The 20,993-nt window shown below is 44.3% G+C and overlaps 1 protein-coding gene across 8 annotated transcripts in view; it reads right to left on the bottom strand.

Annotated features, from left to right (window-relative positions):
- VPS8 (VPS8 subunit of CORVET complex) overlaps positions 1-20,993 on the bottom strand; it is an 81,792-nt gene that overhangs the window by 14,454 nt on the left and 46,345 nt on the right. For 6 of the 8 annotated variants that reach the window (XR_012587710.1, XM_074592575.1, XM_074592578.1 and 3 more), the window contains exons 33-41: positions 18,710-18,799; positions 18,220-18,266; positions 13,711-13,852; positions 12,942-13,031; positions 12,465-12,507; positions 11,583-11,686; positions 10,089-10,167; positions 8,567-8,649; positions 1,025-1,105 (exon numbers count right to left, since the gene is read on the bottom strand). Coding sequence is in view for 6 of the 8 variants with exons in the window: in XM_074592575.1 (XP_074448676.1) it covers positions 1,025-1,105; positions 8,567-8,649; positions 10,089-10,167; positions 11,583-11,686; positions 12,465-12,507; positions 12,942-13,031; positions 13,711-13,852; positions 18,220-18,266; positions 18,710-18,799 (759 nt within the window). In the remaining 2 variants the exon portion in view is untranslated. Of the gene's footprint in view, positions 1-821; positions 925-1,024; positions 1,106-8,566; positions 8,650-10,088; positions 10,168-10,713; positions 11,436-11,582; positions 11,687-12,464; positions 12,508-12,941; positions 13,032-13,710; positions 13,853-18,219; positions 18,267-18,709; positions 18,800-20,993 lie in introns of those variants that run through there. The other 2 variants (XR_012587711.1, XM_074592581.1) reach the window with 2 other exon arrangements.

Below are 20,993 nucleotides of genomic sequence, written 5' to 3'. Positions count from 1 at the left end.
AATGCACTATCACAACTAAAATATGAAAAAAAAGTGCTGAACTTCTCATCTGCTTGTTCTTCCCAAGCGAGATTTCCATTTCGGAAGAGCCAAAAGCAAAGCACCCTTAGTTTTTAGCGGTCAGTGCTTCTCTCAGCAACAGCAGGTGTCAGGCATAGCTGCTCCGGTCCGTGATCTATCGATGCTCTGGGGCAGGAACTCACAAAAGGCTGCAGAGGTTGCACCAGTGGTTCACGCCTGGCCGAGTCCAGATGTGACATGCAGCCTGCACCAGACGAGTGCCAGGCAGTGACAGAGGACCTGTGCTGCTCAGAGCAGACCTTTACCAAGAACCCAAACAGAGATAATGGTTCTTTATGTTCAGCCCTCGACGGCAAAGCTACTTCCCGTTTTATTTTTCAATTGGCTGCTGCTGCACGGAGGCCTGAGCAGTAGTGGGCATGGCAGTGCCACCCGGTAGGCAGAATGAGACAGGGTGAGTCTGGAGGAAGACCACACTTTCTGTTTTAGGGAAAATGAGTTTTAGAAAACTGTTGAAGTTTGGAGACTACCTGGGATTTGAGACTGGACAGAGAAAGGCTGGAGAGCGATAAAGGTGAAATCTCATCAGGTGACAAAGAAGCGCAGCATTACCATTGGGAAGTGGCAAAACAGCCTAATTTAAAAAGCTTTTATTTAAGACCACGTAAAAAGACAAAACATATTAGGTTTGTGCCTTTGAATCCCTAACTGCAGGATGAGCTGGAGAAAAAGCAGATGTTTATCTTTCCAGTACATTTAACGTAAAACTGAACTACCGAGGTGTTCACATCATCATGTACCTGCCAGTCCCTTCACTTGCAATCTGTCTGTGAGCAACACAAACTCATTCCCCTTTCCCCAGTCCCACAAACGCACATCACTTGCGTCTCCATTCACTTTGCCCTGCAGAGAGAAATGACAAATGAGAGAGACCAGCAGGCTAGACAGCTAACAGTAATCCCTGTACACAGCAGCGGACACAACAGAAACGCGTGTGACTTACTTGTTCATAGTTAAAAGTGTCCAGCATTCCCAGGACGAGACCTTGAATTTCTCCAAGTTTCCCTTTTCCATAAACTGGATCCTGGATGAAGAAATGCAAAACTGCAGCTGAATCACAGGATATGACCATTCTGGCTTTTTTTTAATCTCCCCCCCACCCCCCCCCAGATCGGCATCACAAATGGATGTTATGACTCCAGATTTAAAGATGCTGTACATGCACAAGGACAGCACAATAATCCTATGTATTGATGGGAAAATTGGTAATTAGTGAAACAGAGTAGATGACAACATCAATACTAATTACTGTGCTTGGGTCAAAAGACTTCAAATGTGACCTTGGGAACTTCACTCAGGAGATGCAAACGGCTGACTGGAGAGTGCATTTGAGCAATATCGAAGAAAACAGCAGAAAACACCCTGCAGTGACACAGGAGGTGTCAACCGCATCTGTGCTGCCACCTGACACCGACTGCTACTGGTGTCTGCTGGTCAGCGAGCTCCTGGGCTGCCTATGGGCTCAGGGCTCCACACTGCCAGTATGCTCTTCCCAGGTCAGAGGGTAATTCCCTCCTCAGTCTCTGCTGACCCTCAGGTCCCCCCAAGCGCACCCAACACCCCCTCAGCTGCAGGTTGAAAGCACACAGATCCAGCGGGCTGCGTAGCTGCACAGCAGCACACAGGAATCCTGGGCAATCCTGGTCTCACATCCCAGACGATGGAACATCATCTAGGGAACAGGGGCCTAGGGCTCTTCTGTTGCTGCAGGGATGATTTCCATGTGCCCTGAGCAGTTTTATTTCCACATCCCAGAAGCACAAGCGAAGGGTTGTGGTACAAGTCATTGCCCTGGTGCACCTCAACCACCTTCCGCAGGCCTGCTCCAAACCAAACATCCCCTTCTCCTCCACTCCCACCCTGGCACCCTCTGAAGCATCGCTCGGTGCAGGACAGGAGCCCTGGTCCAAGGCGCCTCTCCCTTTTCTGGGGTGAGCCCAGCAAGGAGCCCTTTAGGAGCTACTCTCCAAGACAGTGCACAGCTTCTTAACCAGGCAGGTAGGCAAAGCGCTGGAAGAGGGGACAGCCTTCTGCAGCATCATTCCCTCCTGCCAGACCCCGTTGCACAACAAGAGCCCATGCCAGGAAATACCTCTGCCCAACAACCAGCACCGTGAGCGTTTGCCCACAGCTCCTAGTGGCCACGAGCACTACCAGCCACCAGCACTAGGTCTCTGGGCAGAACTGACCCCGAAACATCTCTCCGTGCAGCTGCAGAGGTGCCCCGTCCCCTGCCAACACGCAACATGGCACCACTTCCAACACACACGTGCCAGGAACGCGGCCTCCTCCTACTTGTCTTTGCCGCAGCAGCGTGATCGGGCGAGAATGCAACACAGCACCATTTCACTAAAGACGCCGCCCTGCAAGCTGTCGGCTAACCAGCTGGGACCCAGCCAGTCCTGCTGTCTTTAACACAAACGGGAAGCAAGGACAAGGAGTTGGGTTAGCAGCAGGATCTACTACTGGCTAGTAGGAAAATGATGGAGACGCAGTGGAGACAGGAAGCGAAGGAGTTGGACGAACAAGCTCTGGATGAGATGAATGAGAAAAGGAGTAGGAGCAAGGCTGCTTCCGTGCCGGGACTGAGAGCAAGGGAAAGAAAGGAGAAGCAAGAGCGGAAAAGCAAGTTGAGGAAGACAGCTAAAGTAGTATAGAAGTTACACTGCAAGATACCCAGAGAGATCACCAAAACAGTTAGAGAAAGCAAGTCAGGCAAATCTTGAACAACAGTCTTCAGAGGAAATGTGACAGGCAGAAACGCCAAGGTTCATGCCTAATAAAACCAGCACTGAGTGGCTAGGACTCGACAGTACGTGAGTCAAGTTTGACAGCTTTGACAGTCCAAGCTGTAGACTTGGAATATACAGAAGAGCTCGACATACTGGAGAGGTGACTTTTTTGCCAGGTGAACAGTACAGCCTCAAACAACGCTGTTTCCTTTCTGCATGCATAATTTAAAAACAACACCATAGAAAGTACACTACACTGAGTCACTATATGAATTATGGAGGGAAGCAGGGAACTCAGGACTTCCAATGCAGCGCATACATGACCCATAGCATAGAGCAAGTTATTTTTGTATCCACCGGATACTCACTTTTGTAAAGCACTCGAGTATATGGCCAAGGACACCCAAACAGGTAACTCACAAACTGTAGGGATGTGACCGTTTACATACAGCAGCTCTAACTTCCCAGGCTGCAAGTACAGACTTTCAAAGCAACTTGTTTCTTGTCTGGACAGAGACAGAGGAAGAAGAGGAGAGACGAAGCAGAGAAAAGAATAAAAGAGCCACCTACAGCTCTGCAGAGGAGGAACGTGAGTCTCAGGACCAACTTTCAGTTGCTCATTTTTTCTCAAGTCACACTTGATGGTCTCTAAAAAAATGGCAGGCAGAAGAGAATGGACTTTTCTCCAAAGAGGAGCCATGTGATCTAGCAAAGCCTTCTACTGCGCCTGGCACTGCAGTGCAGACGGTGATGCTCCTGCACGTTTCCCACCAGCAGCCATCGGGCAGTGCTTCACAGCTGCCTACCTACCTTGAGCACAAAATCCAGAGCTGTAATTTCACCTTTCCAGCAAGTTATAATGCTTTCTTCCAATTTGCTGGTGTCAGCCCCCTCAAAATTTGCAGTCACAAGAGCCTTGTGAGATCAATTGCTTTTATGCGGGAATATGTTTCATTAATTCAACCTTATAAAATTCACCTCGGTTTGGGATTTATGCATGCTCCCAATGCACTGTATGGGACAGCACATTAATAACAGTTGGTTGCACCAAACCAGCAACAGATCACAGCTACTGTTGCCAGGCTGGTATTTCCCTGGGGACATGGCGACGCTCAGCACGGCAAGCCAAAGCCAAACAGCGAAACTCACTGCACAGTGCCGCTACCAACAGACAGACGAGGAAAAGCTGGTGGGTATCCAGATGCACGCCAGAGGTGCTCACGCAGCCTTTCAGCCCATTCTGTCTCCTCCATTTCCAGTTTCTTCCTGGGTCCAGCAAACAACACTTTCTTTGCTACCAGCACTCACAGAACTGTGCCAATAAAAACACTATGGACTCAGAAAAGCCATTCCCTTGCAGCTTGTCCCATCTGCAAGGGGACAGAGCAACTATTGCACATAAAACTGGTCCCAGCGTTGACCTGCAGGACTGGAAAGAAATAAAAACAGGCAAGGCCCTCGGCAGGGACGGAAAAAATTCAAGCAAAGGCTTTTTGGATGTTTCCGCTTCCCCTCTGTCACAGATTTTGAGATTCCTTCCTTCCACACTTCGGGGTTCCTACAGGTAGATTTTAAATTTCTGGCTTCTCCAGTTCTCCATTTTGTAGGAGGCATCAGCTGCATCTACTTAGAAAACATTCGTGAAGGATTACAGCTTTGTAAGGGAATTAACACTCAACCTTTCAGCCCGCTTCAGACAGCATTCACGTCCTTAATGACATGGCATTTTCCTTAATGCTCAAGAGGATTCCTCTAGTATCTCTCCTAATATGGTTATTTCAGATTTCCTATTTAATAAATAACTTCACAACATTATTAAGGATGAGCAACAAAATAAACATATGAATCGTTATTTCACATGACTTCAATTATACAAAGTGGAGCCAATACGCTGCAAAAGGCAGGTACCAGGAGCCTCCCCATTTTCTGTGAAAGCTGCAGAGTCTGGTCATGACCCTTTGCAAGGTGCCCTTTAGCAAAGCATGTTGGTTGCAAAGTTAACATTTGCATAAGGTATAATCTATCAGCAGTTAAGCCCAGAAGAGGAAGAAAAACAGCCCACTGAAATGGAATACTCTCATTCCTTTTCAGAGAAGGCAAGATAATCTACCTCAGTTTATCGATGTCATCCACTTTACAAGAAGACCCCTCGTTAATTCCCAGGCAGCTGTTGTATCTTCCAGACCTGCACTTTCAGAGCGTCTCTGCTCTACCACCGAGACTTGACCTCTGTTGGGTCAGCTTTTGAGAGCATTTTCAGACAAGCACAGCTCATAATTCTGGGTTTCACAGAAATATTTTGAGGGCTTGGGAAAGGCCGTTGTGTTCTCCAGGGCCCAGAAGAGCTGGTTTAAGAGTTTTCTTCTGGTCACGGTTAGTGGCAGGTCAGTAACATTTTGAACGAGGCCCTACATACTGCCCAGAGCCAAGACAGAATGACTGGCACCAGGGTTTAGAATTTTACATGGCTTCAAAGAGCAACGACACAGCTTTGCAAAAGGAATACCCACCCAGGGCTAACAAAATAGAGATCTTTCTAGCTGAGGAAGCCACCGAGACAGTGTTCTGGGGAAACAGCATGCATGCCATGTTGTGATTCTTCCCTGCAGGGTGCTTAAATGGCATTCCCAGATAACCCAAGGAAGCAGATGACAGGTCACACTCCACAGGGAAGCAAAAATTCCAGTGCTCCCTGCTGTCTAACACAGGGGGAGTTTCTTTCCTGATCCCAAATGTGGCAAGGGTTCCAAAGCCCTCAACGTTTCAGCACCCAAAGACATGGCCACCATTCCCAACATCATCTTCCCAGCTGAATTCAAAGCAACATTCCTTCAAGGGCCAAGCTGTGCCCCAAAATAAACCCCCAAGAAAACCTCCCACAGGCATCCGGTGCAAGCCCTGAAGCCATGGTTTAATACAACACAGCTACAAACACATAAGCAGAAGTAACCTGGAGCAATGCAATCCCAGAAATTCAGAAATAAAGGTCAGCGTGAATGAAAATGTGTGGTTTTAAGCAGAAAAACAAAGGGTTAAACGAACAGTCTGTCTTGGTAACAAAGGACACTGTTCCCAGCTGCAAAGCTGAGGAGGGTGTCAAGCATTGAAGGCAGCCGACTCATAAGAGCCCAGACAAGTTATCAGTAGAAGACCCCATGCCCTAATGTGAGGAGGATGACAAGTTTGTAGAATATCATACACCATTTTTCCGCTAGCCCAGCAGGAGAACAGACTGCAGACACATATTTCAAACCTAGCTTCCAAACAAGGGAAAACAAAGTGGGCAGCAATCTGGCCTGTGATTTACAGAGGCTTAAGTGAGATACAGAGGCAAAAATCCACCTTCTAACAGCCAGCAACTTGTAAAGGACATAACTAAGCTGTCACCAACAGTCAGAGGAACCCCAGAGATGCACAGGTAGACGCAGAGGGCTGACACCCTCTCTACTGCCCACAAATGATCCAGGTCAGGTCACTCATTCCCGTACATTTTAGGTGTCTGCAGATACCTGAGTGCAAGGGAGTGAATGAAATCTATAAAAGAATGAGTGTTAAGAGGCAAAGTCAACTTATTTAGAGATCCTGCAAATAAATACCACCTTCCCTTCCTCAGGATCTTCTACTGAGTTTTATGACGCTATTTTCCCTACACCTGTTTCTGAGCTACAAGGTTCCAATTGCTGCTCTTCTTTTATGAAGTTCTTTACCTGGAATTCAGTCCTCCTCTCTGAATACATCTTAAGTCGTCATCTCTCCCCAGTTTTTGCTCTAGTTGTACAGCAACATCCGCCTCTTTCAATCTCTATTCTGTCAGACTGAAATTGTAAGGCTGACCAGGGAAATGGAACGAGCAGGAGCAGTTTCCCCACCCTTCCAAACCCCGTGACCAGAGTTGCACTTGCTGCTTTAAATAATGCCTTACATATTTCTGTCCCTAGTGAAAGTGTTTCACCTGATGTGCCGTGAGCATCCCATTATCCCTGCAAAAGCGCCATCGCACCAGCCGCTTCCCTGTACAACTGACAAATACATTTCACTCATCTGTTGCCTCCAGGCCAGGAATGCCAGCCTCTAGAAAAGGGGTTTTCTATTTCTGCTAAAAGAGTCTGTAAGAATAGAAAAGGGATGAAATATCTGAAGACTGCAAACACGAATTTCTAGTCTTCCCAAGGCAGAACAGGATCTTCCTCCACACTGTAATACCTCCCGGCTGTGTTATCTTCACACTGGTCGCTGGTTTTCTGGCAATTCTCGACATAACCCAGGAAAGCCTCCCTGTCAACCTCCCCACTTACTCATTCACAGCTTCGGTATCCTTTCCTGCCTACATTAAACATCAAGCAAAGCTCAATAGGAAATTGTATCCAATGCCTCAGTTAAAATTAGATGAAATAAGTTATTGAAGAGGCATTAAGTTTGCTCGACACTTTCTACCTTTGATAAAACCATATTTCATTTGTTCACACCTTCCGTCCACTCTTTTACAACATTTTCACTGTCTTTAATCATGATTTTTTCCAAAATTCAAGATTGTGCATAATATTAAGATCAAACTAATGGGCTGCCAGAGGTGCATGTTCCCCCTGTGAAGCCTGTAAGCCCTTTTCTACATTTCCTTCTCTCATCAGGAATAGAAACCCTGAAGAGTAATTCAACACTTTCTCAACCCTTCAATCATCCCACTCCACAATGCAGACAATTCCTCCAATTCATTTTCTGCCTTTCTCAAGGTTTGCTATTAAATCCCAACCTCATTTTTCATCTATTTTGCAAATTAACAAATCATAGCTGCTTGGGCTCACCCAACCCAAGATCCCGTTTTGAAATCAGCTCTTCTACAAGATGTTTCCTGCTCACTAACAAAACAATGCGCTGCACCATCAAAACGGCCAGTCTTGATCTCTTTCTCCAAGCCTACAAACTTTGCATTAATGTTTTCACAACTGTCCAGCCCACAGCCTTTGCTAAATAGCTTTCAGCAAATTTAGTTCCAAACCTTGAGAAATTCATAGTGGCTTTGCCCCTAAAATCGCTACGTTTCAGTTCAAATTGCAACCTTTGAGATAATATTTTATTTGGTTTGCAGAAATTACCTCAATTATCTTCCCACAGGTCTATGTGAAGAACGACTGAGGGAGCTGGGGTTGTTTAGCCTGGAGAAGAGGAGGCTGAGGGGAGACCTTATCACCCTCTACAACTACCTGAAAGGAGGTTGTAGAGAGATGGGGGCTGACCTCTTCTCCCTGGTAACAAGTGATAGGACGAGAGGAAACGGGTTCAAGTTATGTCAGGGGAGGTTTAGATTGGATATGAGGAAACATTTTTTCACTGAAAGGGTTATTAAACATTGGAATAGGCTGCCCAGGGAGGTGGTGGATTCACCATCCCTGGAGGTGTTTAAAAAAAGGGTAGATGGGGCACCTAGGGACATGGTTTAGAAGTGGCTTTTGTCAGGGTAGGTTAAAGGTTGGACTTGATGATCTTAAAGGTCCCTTCCAACCTCAGCGATTCTATGATTCTTTGTGTTCCCACATGTCTCCTCAGAGCATCAAGTCTTCCAGGTTATTCATTCTATCAGCTTTTCAAACCTGTATGTCACCAACTGAGCTTCTAATGAAATACTTTGAGCCAGACAACTAGCTAACCTGATCTTTAACAACATGGAAATTGCTATCGTATCAGGAGTCTGTTCAGCTCTTCCCAATAACTGAGCGGCACAGCTTGGTAAAAGCTGCTTCTCTTCAGAAACTCACCTGTAGAATTCTCTGCAGGATTGAAGGAAGAGCAATAAATGCAGCCATGTTGTTCAGCACTTGCATCGTCAAACTCTTCAAAGCTGAAATATCAAACATAAAAGCCACCAGCAGTTCATTAAGATTCAAGGAGTAAAAAGAGATCAATCTTCCAGATTACGAGAGTTTTATTTCAGTTCATGTTTTCTAGTTTGAAAAACAGTTTTTATATTTATATCTTCTACATGTTTCGCACTAAGCACACGCAGCTTTTTGTATGAGAAAGTATATTTAAAATTTTTTGATATCAGGATGCCTCTCTGTTCCCCTCCCACACCCAACCTACAGTAAATGTTCACATTTTGAACTTACTTTGTAGCACTGCCATTCACTTTTCCTACTGCTACCAAACCCCAGTTTGGTTGCCTTGTCCGTGTTATAGTCCCACAGACTCTACAACTTCTAGCGTTAACCTTTGCATGAAGGTTGCTCCTTGACCCCCAGTTCCCCAAAGTAAGAGCCAATACTGAGATATGCATGGACCCAGCAATTCAGCTTCTTTGTGGGGATAATTAGCTAGTTCGAGCAGTTTGGGAAGTATGCACGACAGGAATGAAAACGGAATAGTTATGCAGGATCCAAGTGTATTATCTTCTCATCATTTGTGGTATCGCTCCAGATGATTACTTCACTGCAGGCATTAGCTCCCAAAAACGGATAATCTAAGGGACATTCTGAATTTAGAGGAAAAGATGAGTTGAGGGAAGAGAGGTGATATATTTCTTTGAGTTCCCAATCTCTGCAAGACCATCCCCAGGAGTCCAGGTACAGCTAATGGTCACTGGAAGGAAAGAAATAGGAGGACGGACAGCACGATCACCACCACACTTCTAACATCTTGTGATCCTTAACCACGCACAACTACAATCCAGCACAGGGCTGGAATGGACCACAAGACATTATTCTGTCCCAAGACGACAGTATCTAAGCCCCTTTTTAACTAGTCTTAATTCTCCCATAAGGGGAGACTTTTCCAGATGTGCTGCTGACATCCAACGACAGACTCAGGGCACTAGAACTGGAGTAGAGAATTTAGCTGGCGTATTTGAGTTCTACTGATTTTATATACAACAGACAGGTGCAGGGTACAGAATGGGCAGGCATGGAAGAGGACAGTGTATTATGTCAGAAGTTCCCAAAGTGCAGACACAACCTGCTTACACTCCAGAAAGCCTTTGTACATGCTGTGCACATACTTGGCTTTTTATAGAGACCATCCTCTATGGACCCAGCTCACGAGCAGAGGCTGCAGCTGAGGTCCTGTTCCACTCAGAACTAAAAAACAAAGCACCTGACAACTGCAGCCCACCCAAATGCCCAACCGGCGCTCAGTCCGACAGCCACTGCAGTTCAGATCTACTGCAGGAGCAGCACATTTAGGAACTGAGTAACAAGACTGCTTTTCTTCTGTTTTCAGTAGAGGAGGAGAGACAGCACGCAGATCTTGATTAATATTTGGGGTCACAAAGGCCAAAATACTTACATTCAGAGTATCGACACTGTGAAGAACCAGATAATTTCTGTGGGGACATCATAGCCTCCAGCAGGGGAAACCACAGGGCCTGAAATAATTGAATGCGAGGAAAAAAACTAGTAAGAACACGGCAGTACTAAAAATGAGCTGTGACCAATGTCAGAGCCCATTTCCAAAGACTCACTTCCACCTTCTGAAGAACAGAACTACATTTCGCACGACTGCAATGGAACAGGACTGAAATGTGTTAAAATAACCTCAAAGCTCAGCACTTTGGGATCTGCATCCAGTCTAGATTGCTCTTATGACAAAGATACTATTTCACTGGGGGCTGAGCACGGAAGACCTTTGGCTCCTGTTGCTCCCTCTTCTCCATTCTCACCTGTTTCTTTACTGGAATTGTGACAACATAAGCAATCTACTTTTACTTCATTCAGTCCCCAACTGCTTCTCCATGTGAGATGCAAACTCTCCGGGCGTAGAGGCTGCACACATAACAGGTAGCACAATAAATGGATCCCAAATGGAAAGGGGCATCTAAATTGTCCAGGGGTAATATAGGACTTGTGAAAATTCATGTAACATTGTGCTGGGGAAGCTGGTCCTTCATTTGGTGACCAGTGTCAAATCTTACTTGGGCATCAACAAAGAGTTCCAGCAGATGGAACAGGACCCAGAATGAGAGCAGACACTAACTGCGGTCCATCTGATGAGGCAGGCGGGCCGTAAGCACTCAGGGTGTGCACGCAGACACCTCTTCAACACAACACAGCAGCTGTCTGTTGCACAACAGGATCACTTCAGAGAAGAAACCGAGCAGGTCACCTCATACGCTGGACAGTGCTCAAAAGAAATTACGGAACTCTTGACTTCCAGACATGCCACCTCTTCAGCCACGGGAACAACGTTCTCAGCTTTGAATTCAGTTATGTAAGTTTTACAAAATCTCAGGAGTAAAGATGCCTTCTATGTCACTGATGTTGGCAAAACGGAAATGCATCCGCAGTAGGAGGAGACAGGGAAACCCAGTTCTCTCGGCAAGAGCTCAAGCGAGCTGTGTTGTCTCAAAGACCAGGCTGACATTAAATTCAGGATTTGTGAACATATTCAGAACAGCAATGTTCTGCAGCCACCATGACAGAGGCATCAGCTTGGTGCCACCATAATGCTGGCTCAAACCTTACTACGCCTTCCTTAATGTCTGATTGGTATTCAATCCAAAATCTCAACTGGAGCTAAAAACAGGGGAAAGGACATTGTTTATCTGCTTCTCCACTGCTTCTCCACACATGCTTTATTTTGTGCTTCACCCTTACGAGTGAGGATTTCTCTCTTGTGGGTCTAAAACCCGAACCACTGCAACACAAAGCAGAGGAAAACAATGACTGCTTGAGACATATCAGTATCCCGTAGGTGAGGAATGGAAGAAGCACCTGAAGAGAAAGTCTGAGGAGATGCAGAAGCCTTTGCTGATTTTAGTGATACATTTTTTTATTACCTTACCTCTTGCTGTTGCTGGTCTAAATTGTGTGAATTTCTCTGGCAAAGGGCAATTGTTTTCATTAAGGTATCTTCAATGCTTTCTAGCAAGGGGAGTTCAGCTGAGCCTAAGTTTTGGGGGAAAAAACAAATTGCAATTATAAAAACTATTAGATACGTTAACTCCTAATCATCCGGAAAAATAAAATCATGCTGTTCATCTAAAGTCTGTTCACTACAGTGAGCAACTGCATTATAAAGACAGGTCCTAATTTTTGGCACTTCTCCTGAATAGCTCAATAAATCAGGCACATAAAACATTTCACGTAATCGAATAAGGAAGATCTTAGCTGTGGTTTAGGATACAATTAAGCAACAAATATGGGTGCTGCACTTAATTAGGCACCCATGAGTCCTTGTGCTAGTGAAATAACACTTGTGCATATGCTAATTTCCAGTAGGCAGAGCACTCTTACTTCTCTGAGAAGTTTGCTCTGACAAAAGCTACTTCCAGATGTCTCTCATGACTGTTCACACATAATGCCTGCTAAAGCTCAGTGATGAGTTTGAATGGATTCTAACATAGGAAATGCATCTGGTAAGCCAGTAAGAGCACCAGTCACAATCAAAAAAAGCTAACGGGGCAGATCATCACACACACACACACACAAAATCCCCATCCGTTACAGCTCATTCTAGATCTCTAGCAAGATCAGAGTAAGAGAGTGAGGAAGTGTCAGCAGAATAACTACCACAGCCACGTGAATATAAAGTAAACAAATGTCACCATAATACCTAGAAACCTGAAATAGGATCTCATTATGCCAAGTGTCAGGCGTATGTACTTTACATTTTTGTGTTTATCTCTTTTTAACAGAAAATGGAATTTAACTTGGTAACTCTTACTTTCATCCTCTTGTGTAAGCGTCAGCAACTTGCTCTGCAGTCGCTGAAACAAAAGAGAGAGCTCAGAACAGTAAACTTGCAGAATCTCAATAGAAGTGTTCTTAAAAGGTACGGTTACAAAGGCTCACCCTCATTTTCCTCCCCCCAGTATGACTAATACAGCATAAATGTCTTTCCAAATGTGGAAAGGAAAACAGGAGCTGAAAGATGATTTTTGATTAAGAAAAACAAATTTCAGCATCTATTATCTACTAGATGTCTGAAGACATGCCAGAAAAATATACTGCTCTGCTGAGTCTGCAGACACCTCAACGTATTGTTATTTGACAGAAGGTACACGCTTCCAGGGATTCTAGTGGGAAACACATTGAGAAGCAGCGACAATACAAAACATTAGCAGAGGCCACCATGCTGACGGCATGTCATGCCACGCTGGCATGGCAAAAATGCCACATTCAGGATTTCAGTCTGCTGTACCTCAAGCATAACCAAAAAGGCACCGTGGATATCTCCCTTCTTCTCCAGTAAATATGAAGAAGCTTCATGGAGCTGATGTTTCTGGGTTATCTGAGTTAAGAAAAAAAAAAAAAGTAGATGCCTATCTTAAGAAATCTGCCCTTGTGCGTTTACTCCACAAGACAATGACAAGCAGATGGTCAGAAAGGGCTGTGTCTCCATGTGTTCAGGCACGTTACCCAGCCTGAGCAGCACTCCTACTCCCCCCTGCACCGATCTGCTGCTTTTATTTCTCAACTTGCGCTATGGCCATCACCAGCATTAAAATCTTAAAAAAAAATTGAAAAAAAAATATCTATGAATCAAGATCAAGGACAGATTATTCTTAACATTTCCATAAAGGGAAGAAATAGTCTCCTTCCCAGCACTAGTTAAATTTTGTCAGCATTGCTTTCCAAAGAGCCCAGGCCCATGATTTCACAGACCTTCAACGTATTAATCAACATTAACACAGCCAGTCTCTATTCTGCTTCAGTAGCTTCAGAGCACTAACAGCTTTTTTCTTATTATCCCTGAGACTAAACTCAGAATCAGTATATTACATACAGCTAACCATGCTGCAAGAAAGCAGTTGAGCAGCTCGAGGGGACAAACGGTGTTAGAAATGGATTGGAAGAGTATCCAAGAACTAATTCACAACCAAGATAAAGTACTTTTCCGGCACTTTAAAGAGGTAGGAGTTGATGTGAATGCTTCCCCTAGCCCCTATCCTCATATATATCTTTCCTACCTGGATGGTTTCTTCCAGTCTGCAGTATTCCAGAACTTTAAGCGTCTCCAAAACCTGGTCTGGGCTGTACTGACACAGCAGCTCAATGAACTGCTCCGTGACACAGGGTGGTAAGTGGATCAGGTCTTGGTTAATGCCTTCTCTGGAATAAAAAAGGCACAGGAGACTCAAGTCAAATTCTAGCCCAGAAATCTAGCTGGAAAGAACAGTTTCACACAATTGAATAATTTTGTGTTGTCTTTTATCCTTAATACAGAAGTAAAAATATCTGGTTTTAAGAGGAAAAATTATGCTGTTTCTACTAGTTACTGGTGCTAGAGGTGTGTTAGTAGGCATTTCATTTGTTCCACAACATATTCTACTGATCCCTCAGTCTAAATTAGATTATCAAAGACCCCTGTGAAGAAAGATACCAGCACAGACACATCTTCAGCAATTCTATGTCAGATGCAAAAAACTCACCTAATTTCTTCCATGAAACCTTATGGTCTCTAAGTGGTCTTTTTAGATGCTGTCTGTTTGTCCTAGAGGCCTTCTCTGCATGTGTTTGAAGAAATGTTTTGTTGCTTTTTGCTTATTGTTCCTGAAATTCTTCTTTGGCTGCAGTTACCGCATTTTAACGTTTCATCTGCTAGAATGTGATCCCTTTTATCTCCCTCATTGAGACACGAACTCATGCTTCTTTTAGGGAAACACCCCCATTTTTATTCAGTTTCTCTCCTCAGCCAGAGCAAAACTGGTGAATCGGGTTTTGCTCTTGCAGAGGCAGTAATTCTGTGCACTTCGTGGTCGTTGATGGAGCAGATTGACAACTGGAAGGTTTTGAACCAGACTCCGCATATTGTTCAGCCAAAGGGTTCTGCAACCAGCCGCACCACGGAGCCATACTCGGCTGGAACTAAAGACATCTGCCTCATCTCCCAGCATGGGACCTGCTCAATCAACACAGGTAGGTGAAGTTTCCAATTCCCTTCCAGCAGCAGCTGCTGCCGCTGCAGTGGTTCGTGCAGTGGCCATTTTCTAATCCCTTGGCTTGTTTTTGTTATATTTCTCCCCTAACGTGGGGGAAACAAAACAGAAAACAGAATTGCGTGCAGCACCCGTGGCTGGCCCTGTGTCCTGACTGTTTGCTACTGATCTTATTTTTAAAAAGAGCATCATGAAGTACGAGATTTCAAAGAGTTAGGATGGAAAGGATGATACTTCCCTAGAGGTAGATATAGCACCTACAACCGCACAAAGTGAAGAGCAGTTCACCACCACTGCAGGTTAAACCTCACGCGGCAGTTCTAGGACTGATGCATCACGCAGGGAAACAGAAGTTTGTCCTGTTTAGGAAACAGGGCTCTTAAACCTGTTCTGAAACGCCTGCTAGGAAAGAAAACAGATCAAGGTACGCATTTAGTTTTGTTACCTTGCTGAACAGAAATTCCTGATCAGGAGAAGAAGCATCGATGTGCAAACCCTACAACCGTGGGATGGAAAAGGTCGGATATACAACATGAGCCTATATTTCCTGAGAGCTACAGGAGCTGACAGGATTGTTATCATCCAAGAAAGGCCAGGAGAACACTGTGCCCCTGGCAAGCCAAAAGAAGCTTATTGTGATTACAACGTCAGTCACTTGATTATAAATGGTGTTTGCCCAGAAATGAAAGTCTCGTGCAGGTACTGATCACAGTCTCCAACGCATGGACAGAGTTGTACAAAACCTGGTATCCAAACTATTGTGTTCTGACGTCAAATAAAGAATGGACTTTCTAAGGACCAAAGAAGAACAGTAAATTCCGGCCGCCTGTATTCACCACCCGCTCCCCCCACAACACACACCCTGTAAACTGCCCAGTGCCTGGAAGGGAGCGACTGTTCTACGCTTTTTGCAACCAGACTAAAATGAAGCAGCACTTTCTATCTAAAGTGATCTCTGTCTACAAAAATGGGGAAAATTGCAAATCCTACATTTTTAGTACAAGAACAAACTTCTGGTCTGGAAATAACTCTGGCAGCCGGTATTCATGACTTCACGAGCAAGCCGACCTTCTCTTTCACTGTTTCATTTAAGAAACACAGAGAAGAGAGAAGGGGAAGAATGCTGGATTTTGATAATGTCAAAAACTACGCAACGCTCTTGAGAGGTACAGGTCCTGCTCAGGTAGCAGTGTCATCAGTTCATCTTCAATACAACCCTGCCAAACACCTCCCCTGCCGTACCCTACGTGCTCTTTCCCAAAAGGAAGAGATAATCACTGGTTTGTCACAAAACCTGGCACGAGTGGCCCTGTGAGTGTCACGGATAGCTGGGCAGCGAGAAGAGCCATTGTCACAGCACCTAAAAGTGTAGGTATCTGTTAATGCATTTATAGACCCAGAACGCTGTATTGCTAAATAAGTTAGTGTTGTTATGTGCTAATACACAAACACATGCTGCAAGCAGATGCATGTCACTGCGTTGGTTTTTTTAGAGGAAAAAAAAGAGTTTAAATGGCAATGTAGCAAAGGTTGGGATTAATGAGCTGAGCAATACACACTACATTCTCTCTTTTCTGTGGCTGCTTATAAGATACAAACATACAGACGTTTGGCTTTAATTTCCCCAGGCAATTTCTGTTAACCCTGTTTCCTCCCTTCCCCCTTCCACCTCCTTTAAAATAAATCTCTATCTAAATTAAATGGGCCAAATTAATCCCTAATGCAATTCCACCAACTAGGATAGTTACACTGGCGTGATGAGTCTTGTCCTCATACGATCAAGCAATCACTCGTATTTGCGACATTAAAAACTCATTTACTGCTCTAAGAGTCTTTATTTTAAGAAGAATTTTGCTCAATAAAAGCGCATATAAACATTTAGATTGACTGAAAAGAGATGGCTGCTTTTAGAAGAACCTAATTACTATTTTATGGATAGATATACTACAAAGTATAGGTATATCTGCAGATTAGCTCTTGCATAGCAAGATTCCTCCCTCAAGACACAGTTCAGCTCATTTCCATAGGCCTCAGAAGCCAGCAGCCTCATAGCACTGAAACCAGACCACGGGACCTTGAATGTTATTAAAAAATAAACAAGAAGCCCCTCCAGCAATCAAGGATCTCTACAGAACACTTCTTACTGACAACATCATTTACTGACGGGGTGAAACCTCGGGCTCGCAGACCTTCTGCTTTACGGGCAGTCCCTAGCACAGGTGAATCCAAACTCTTCGTATTTTAATCATTTAAATACAGAGATTTGATCCAGTTAAATGCAGGAGAACTGGTTGTATTTAGCTCTAATTATGGTAGAGCTAAATGAGACACATTTATTACTCCGAGATTATGGAGGCCACTCTATGCATAAATTCACAATCCAGGTTAATTACTGCCTTCATCGGGTCTCACTTGCTGCAAGGGGTATCACAGCACAAACAGGGTCCTACTTAACGCCCACTTGGGCGTCACTTCTGCTTACCTATTCAATTTTTTAAAAAAATTATTTATTTCTTTGCTAAGTAATCTAATTTCTCTCCCATAAAGCCCAATCGAGATATTTTCTTGGCAAAAAGCTGATTTTATGTTGAGTTCTAAGAAACAAAATAGGTGTGGAAGTTCACACCTTCCATACAAACATGGCTGTAAAACTCAGGAAATAAAAAAAAAAAAGTCCTTTTTTTAATGATTATTTTTAATTTACATCCTAACAAAATTCAAAAAGTGATTAATTCCAGGTTCTAGCTTCCAAACCGTGCTTTTTATTCCACTTCAACCAAAACATTTACACTTGAATTTAGATAGTATTACCTTTTCCTACTACTCCTCCTCACAACGCACAATTAATTTGTAGCTAATTGACAACATAAGATCTCGCCTTACATTGCATTAACAGTTGCTTGAAGGCAATTGGAGCTGTGCATATATAAATGTCTTACGAAATAAATAAATAAAATCAAAGCCTTGTAGCATTTCAGGCCGATTCAAGAGAAAGAGAACACTCGGTGCTGAAATACTGAAGGAAGAGGAGCAGATGGAGCAAGCAGTTACAGAGAAGCTTGCAGTGAAACATGGCAGCAGCTCTGAAATAAGACAGAAATGCAAAGTGCCAATAGACCAAAACACTTTTCTATTTATGTTAAACTCGGGCACCTTGGTCCAGTAATCAATCGGTGGGCTGAGAAGAGAGACTGCTATTTCTGAGGAGAGAAACGGTAGTTTCAAGTCACAGGGTAACCACTTCACAGCCTTCTCGCAGAAGCTGTTACAGCAACGCCCAAACTCCCACCCGCGCGGGGGAGGCGTCATGTTGCGTGTACTGGAACCCACACCACTTCCCAGTTAGGAAGCCGGCATGGGCTCTGCTAAAGGACACCCCCCGGAACAGTTATTTCTGTGCAATCCTTCTCAACTTTGGGCAGCTTGAAGAGCAAGTCACCTTTTCCAAGCCCTAAACTTGGCTGTAGGCTGTGTGTAGGAATTTATTTGAACTCACATTTTCAAGCTCTAGTTTGCAAACGGCCCAATTTTCTTACGTACCTCGGATCAAGGAGACTCCTCAGAAACTGGAAGAGTAAAAACTGGTCCTGTACAACAAGAGGAGACAGAGCATTACTATTTTAAATAATGTGCTATAAACCAGTGATTCCTGAAGTATATTCATTGAAGAAAATACTGCCCATGGCTGGTGCCTGCTGAAGAAACTGGTTTAGGGATTTGTCTTGTGTAAACACGGAGAGGATGTTTGCTGACCACAGCTCTGTCTGATCTCCGAGTTCAAGGCATACTTGACCGCGTTACCAAGTGATGCAACCAGCACCTCAGAGATAGTACGTTTTTATGGCCAGAACTCTACGAACAGGCCAAATAATTTAAAGGCTGCAATTCCTGCAGCTGAGTAGCTATCAAGCTATTTTTCTTCCATTTATGACACAGCGACAACTTACCATTCCTCTTCGCAATCATTTCTGACAGGAATGGCAACCCCACTGTAAAGAAGCACCGACGTCAATGGAGTCTGAGACCTTACCTGGAGGTTCGTGATGATGCTCTCAATCTGCTCACTAAAGTGAATGGCTACCAAGTCGGCTGCTTTACACGGGCTCAGCAACAGCAACTCCTTTGGAGAGGGAAACACAACAAAACCAATCACTTTCCATTTCATAGCCAATAGAATTATACAGTTCCGCCAAGTCCATTCCTATTGTAACTGCGTCTTTGCCTAGATGAAAGCTGTAAAATTATGAATACCACTGCACAAAAATTTAGAAAAAAAAATTAGAAGGAAGGGTAGTTGGAAAAAGGCATTTTTGAAAGTTGATGATTTTACTACACATCAGGCCTTGTAAGAATGCAAAGCTCTTCACACCAACAAGACCGTGGCTCAGTCCTAAGGTGAGGAAATTATTTCATCAGGTTTTCTGACAACTGCCTTTTACCCCCTGCCAACAAGACCAGCTAGTGCCGAGTAGGCGCCAGCAGTAGAGAGGAAACAAAGCCCTCCATTGACCCCAGGGAATTTCTCTGTCACATGGAAAGAGTGTTTAACTGGCTTGATCTGAACCAAAGCAGAGCTTTAAAAGCAGGTTTCCTGTAACTGTTAACTGTAACCGATACCCATCCCGCCCTGAAAAAAATGGAATAATTTCTTTACTGTAATAAAAGGAAATAATTCTTTAAGATGGCTGTGGTTTGCATCCTGTCAACCTTGATCTAAAAGGCTTCATATCACAGAAGCTTACACAACCCAGAACATAAGGCTTTTTGCTCCCAATGCTTCCAAACAAGTGAGAAGCAAAGAAAAATTGCATAAACATACATCTGGAAGAAAAAAAAAAAAAGTCTGCAAAAGTTACTTAGCACTACCTAAGACGGGTGTAGCAGCCACCAAATGCAGTCAACGCCAGCAAGAGACGAGGGTGAAGAAGGGAAGTAACACAGAAGAGTGCGACTACTCCACAAGCTCTTTAAAGAAGAGCTATCATAGAAGATGCATTTTGTGCGGTTTCCAAAGCAAGATTTGCCCACCGTATTGTATGGAAAGCAGCTCTGGGGTGTCTGACCCCAAGCGTTACTGCATGAGCCGCAGCTCTTAGTCGCTTCCCTGGCGCTCAGGAGCATGACGCTCTTCATCTCACAAGCCCAGGGCAATCCAAAGGACCCAGATGATCTTCAGCACAGCAGCACAGAGGAATGCAGAAAGGATGTAGTGTGACTGCATTTGTTTCTCTCTCTGGGCAACCCCTCCCTGGGAGTCTTCAGGACCCTGAAGACAGGACTGACTGGCTGGAGGGAGACGGCCCAGCCTCCCAGTAACCGACTGCGGCTCTTGGATCAGTGTGACCTTCACAGCCCACCCCCAAGCAAAAGGTTCTGGGCTTGGGTTTCATCCTTTCCCAGGTCTGAGGGATTTGCAAACATGGTATTTCTCAGGCAGACAGCCCTTGAGCAGACAGTACTGACAAGAGGCACGTGCGTCTGAGGACAGAAAGTGACCACCACAAACAGCACTATGAAGAGAAGCCTTAGGCTTTATTTTCAAGATAAACATCAAGGAACAGCAGCTATGTAGGATGATGGAGAAAACAAGAAGTGGCACTGATGACAAACCCCACTTTCTGTCATACGACCACCAGGAAAGCCTCTCCAGATGCTGCTAGTTTCAACCAAAGAGGCTGGTTTGCTACTTTCATACCTCAGCAGATGAAAGGACAGTTGTTCAAAGACCTGAAATCACAGCACCATCTTAGTAATATGTTATTTACTATTTTAAGTCTTCTGAATGTCTGAAAGTAGGATTATCACAATGGAATAAAAAAACCCCAAAAACTCATAGCAGCCAATAAGCTACTAAGCCACATGAAATTGTGTATATTGTTCACCAATCCTGGGAAATAGAAGATGCCGAAATAGAAGAGGGAGCTGATCTCAGTGACAGTGCCCAATAAAGGTGACCTGAAGAACCGATCATCTGCCCAGCAGCTTTTTGGAGGAAGCTGCAAAAATCAAAGGTAAAAGCAGCTGGCTGTTACCTACAAGGCTGGTGGAACAGTGGAAGAAACCCTACTTTTAAGGATGGCCATGGACAAGTTGAGAGGAATATTGTCTGTTGTTTGCCAACTTCAGAAAAGCACGCAGCTCCGATAAGTTGGGTACTGACACTGTACAATAATCAAGAAGTAGCTCCAGACTGAGAAAACAAAACCAAACAACTCAACATGAAAAGCTGGCAGCCTACAACAACCTTATCAAAACTGGTACAATACAGTGAGAAACATCAGAAAGGGCAACCCAGGACATTTCTGGTTTGTCCT

Source organism: Larus michahellis, chromosome 6, assembly GCF_964199755.1.
Source record: "Larus michahellis chromosome 6, bLarMic1.1, whole genome shotgun sequence".
NCBI lineage: Eukaryota > Metazoa > Chordata > Aves > Charadriiformes > Laridae > Larus > Larus michahellis.
Note: the sequence above shows the minus strand (reverse complement) of the source record. Positions and strands in the feature narration are given on the sequence as shown.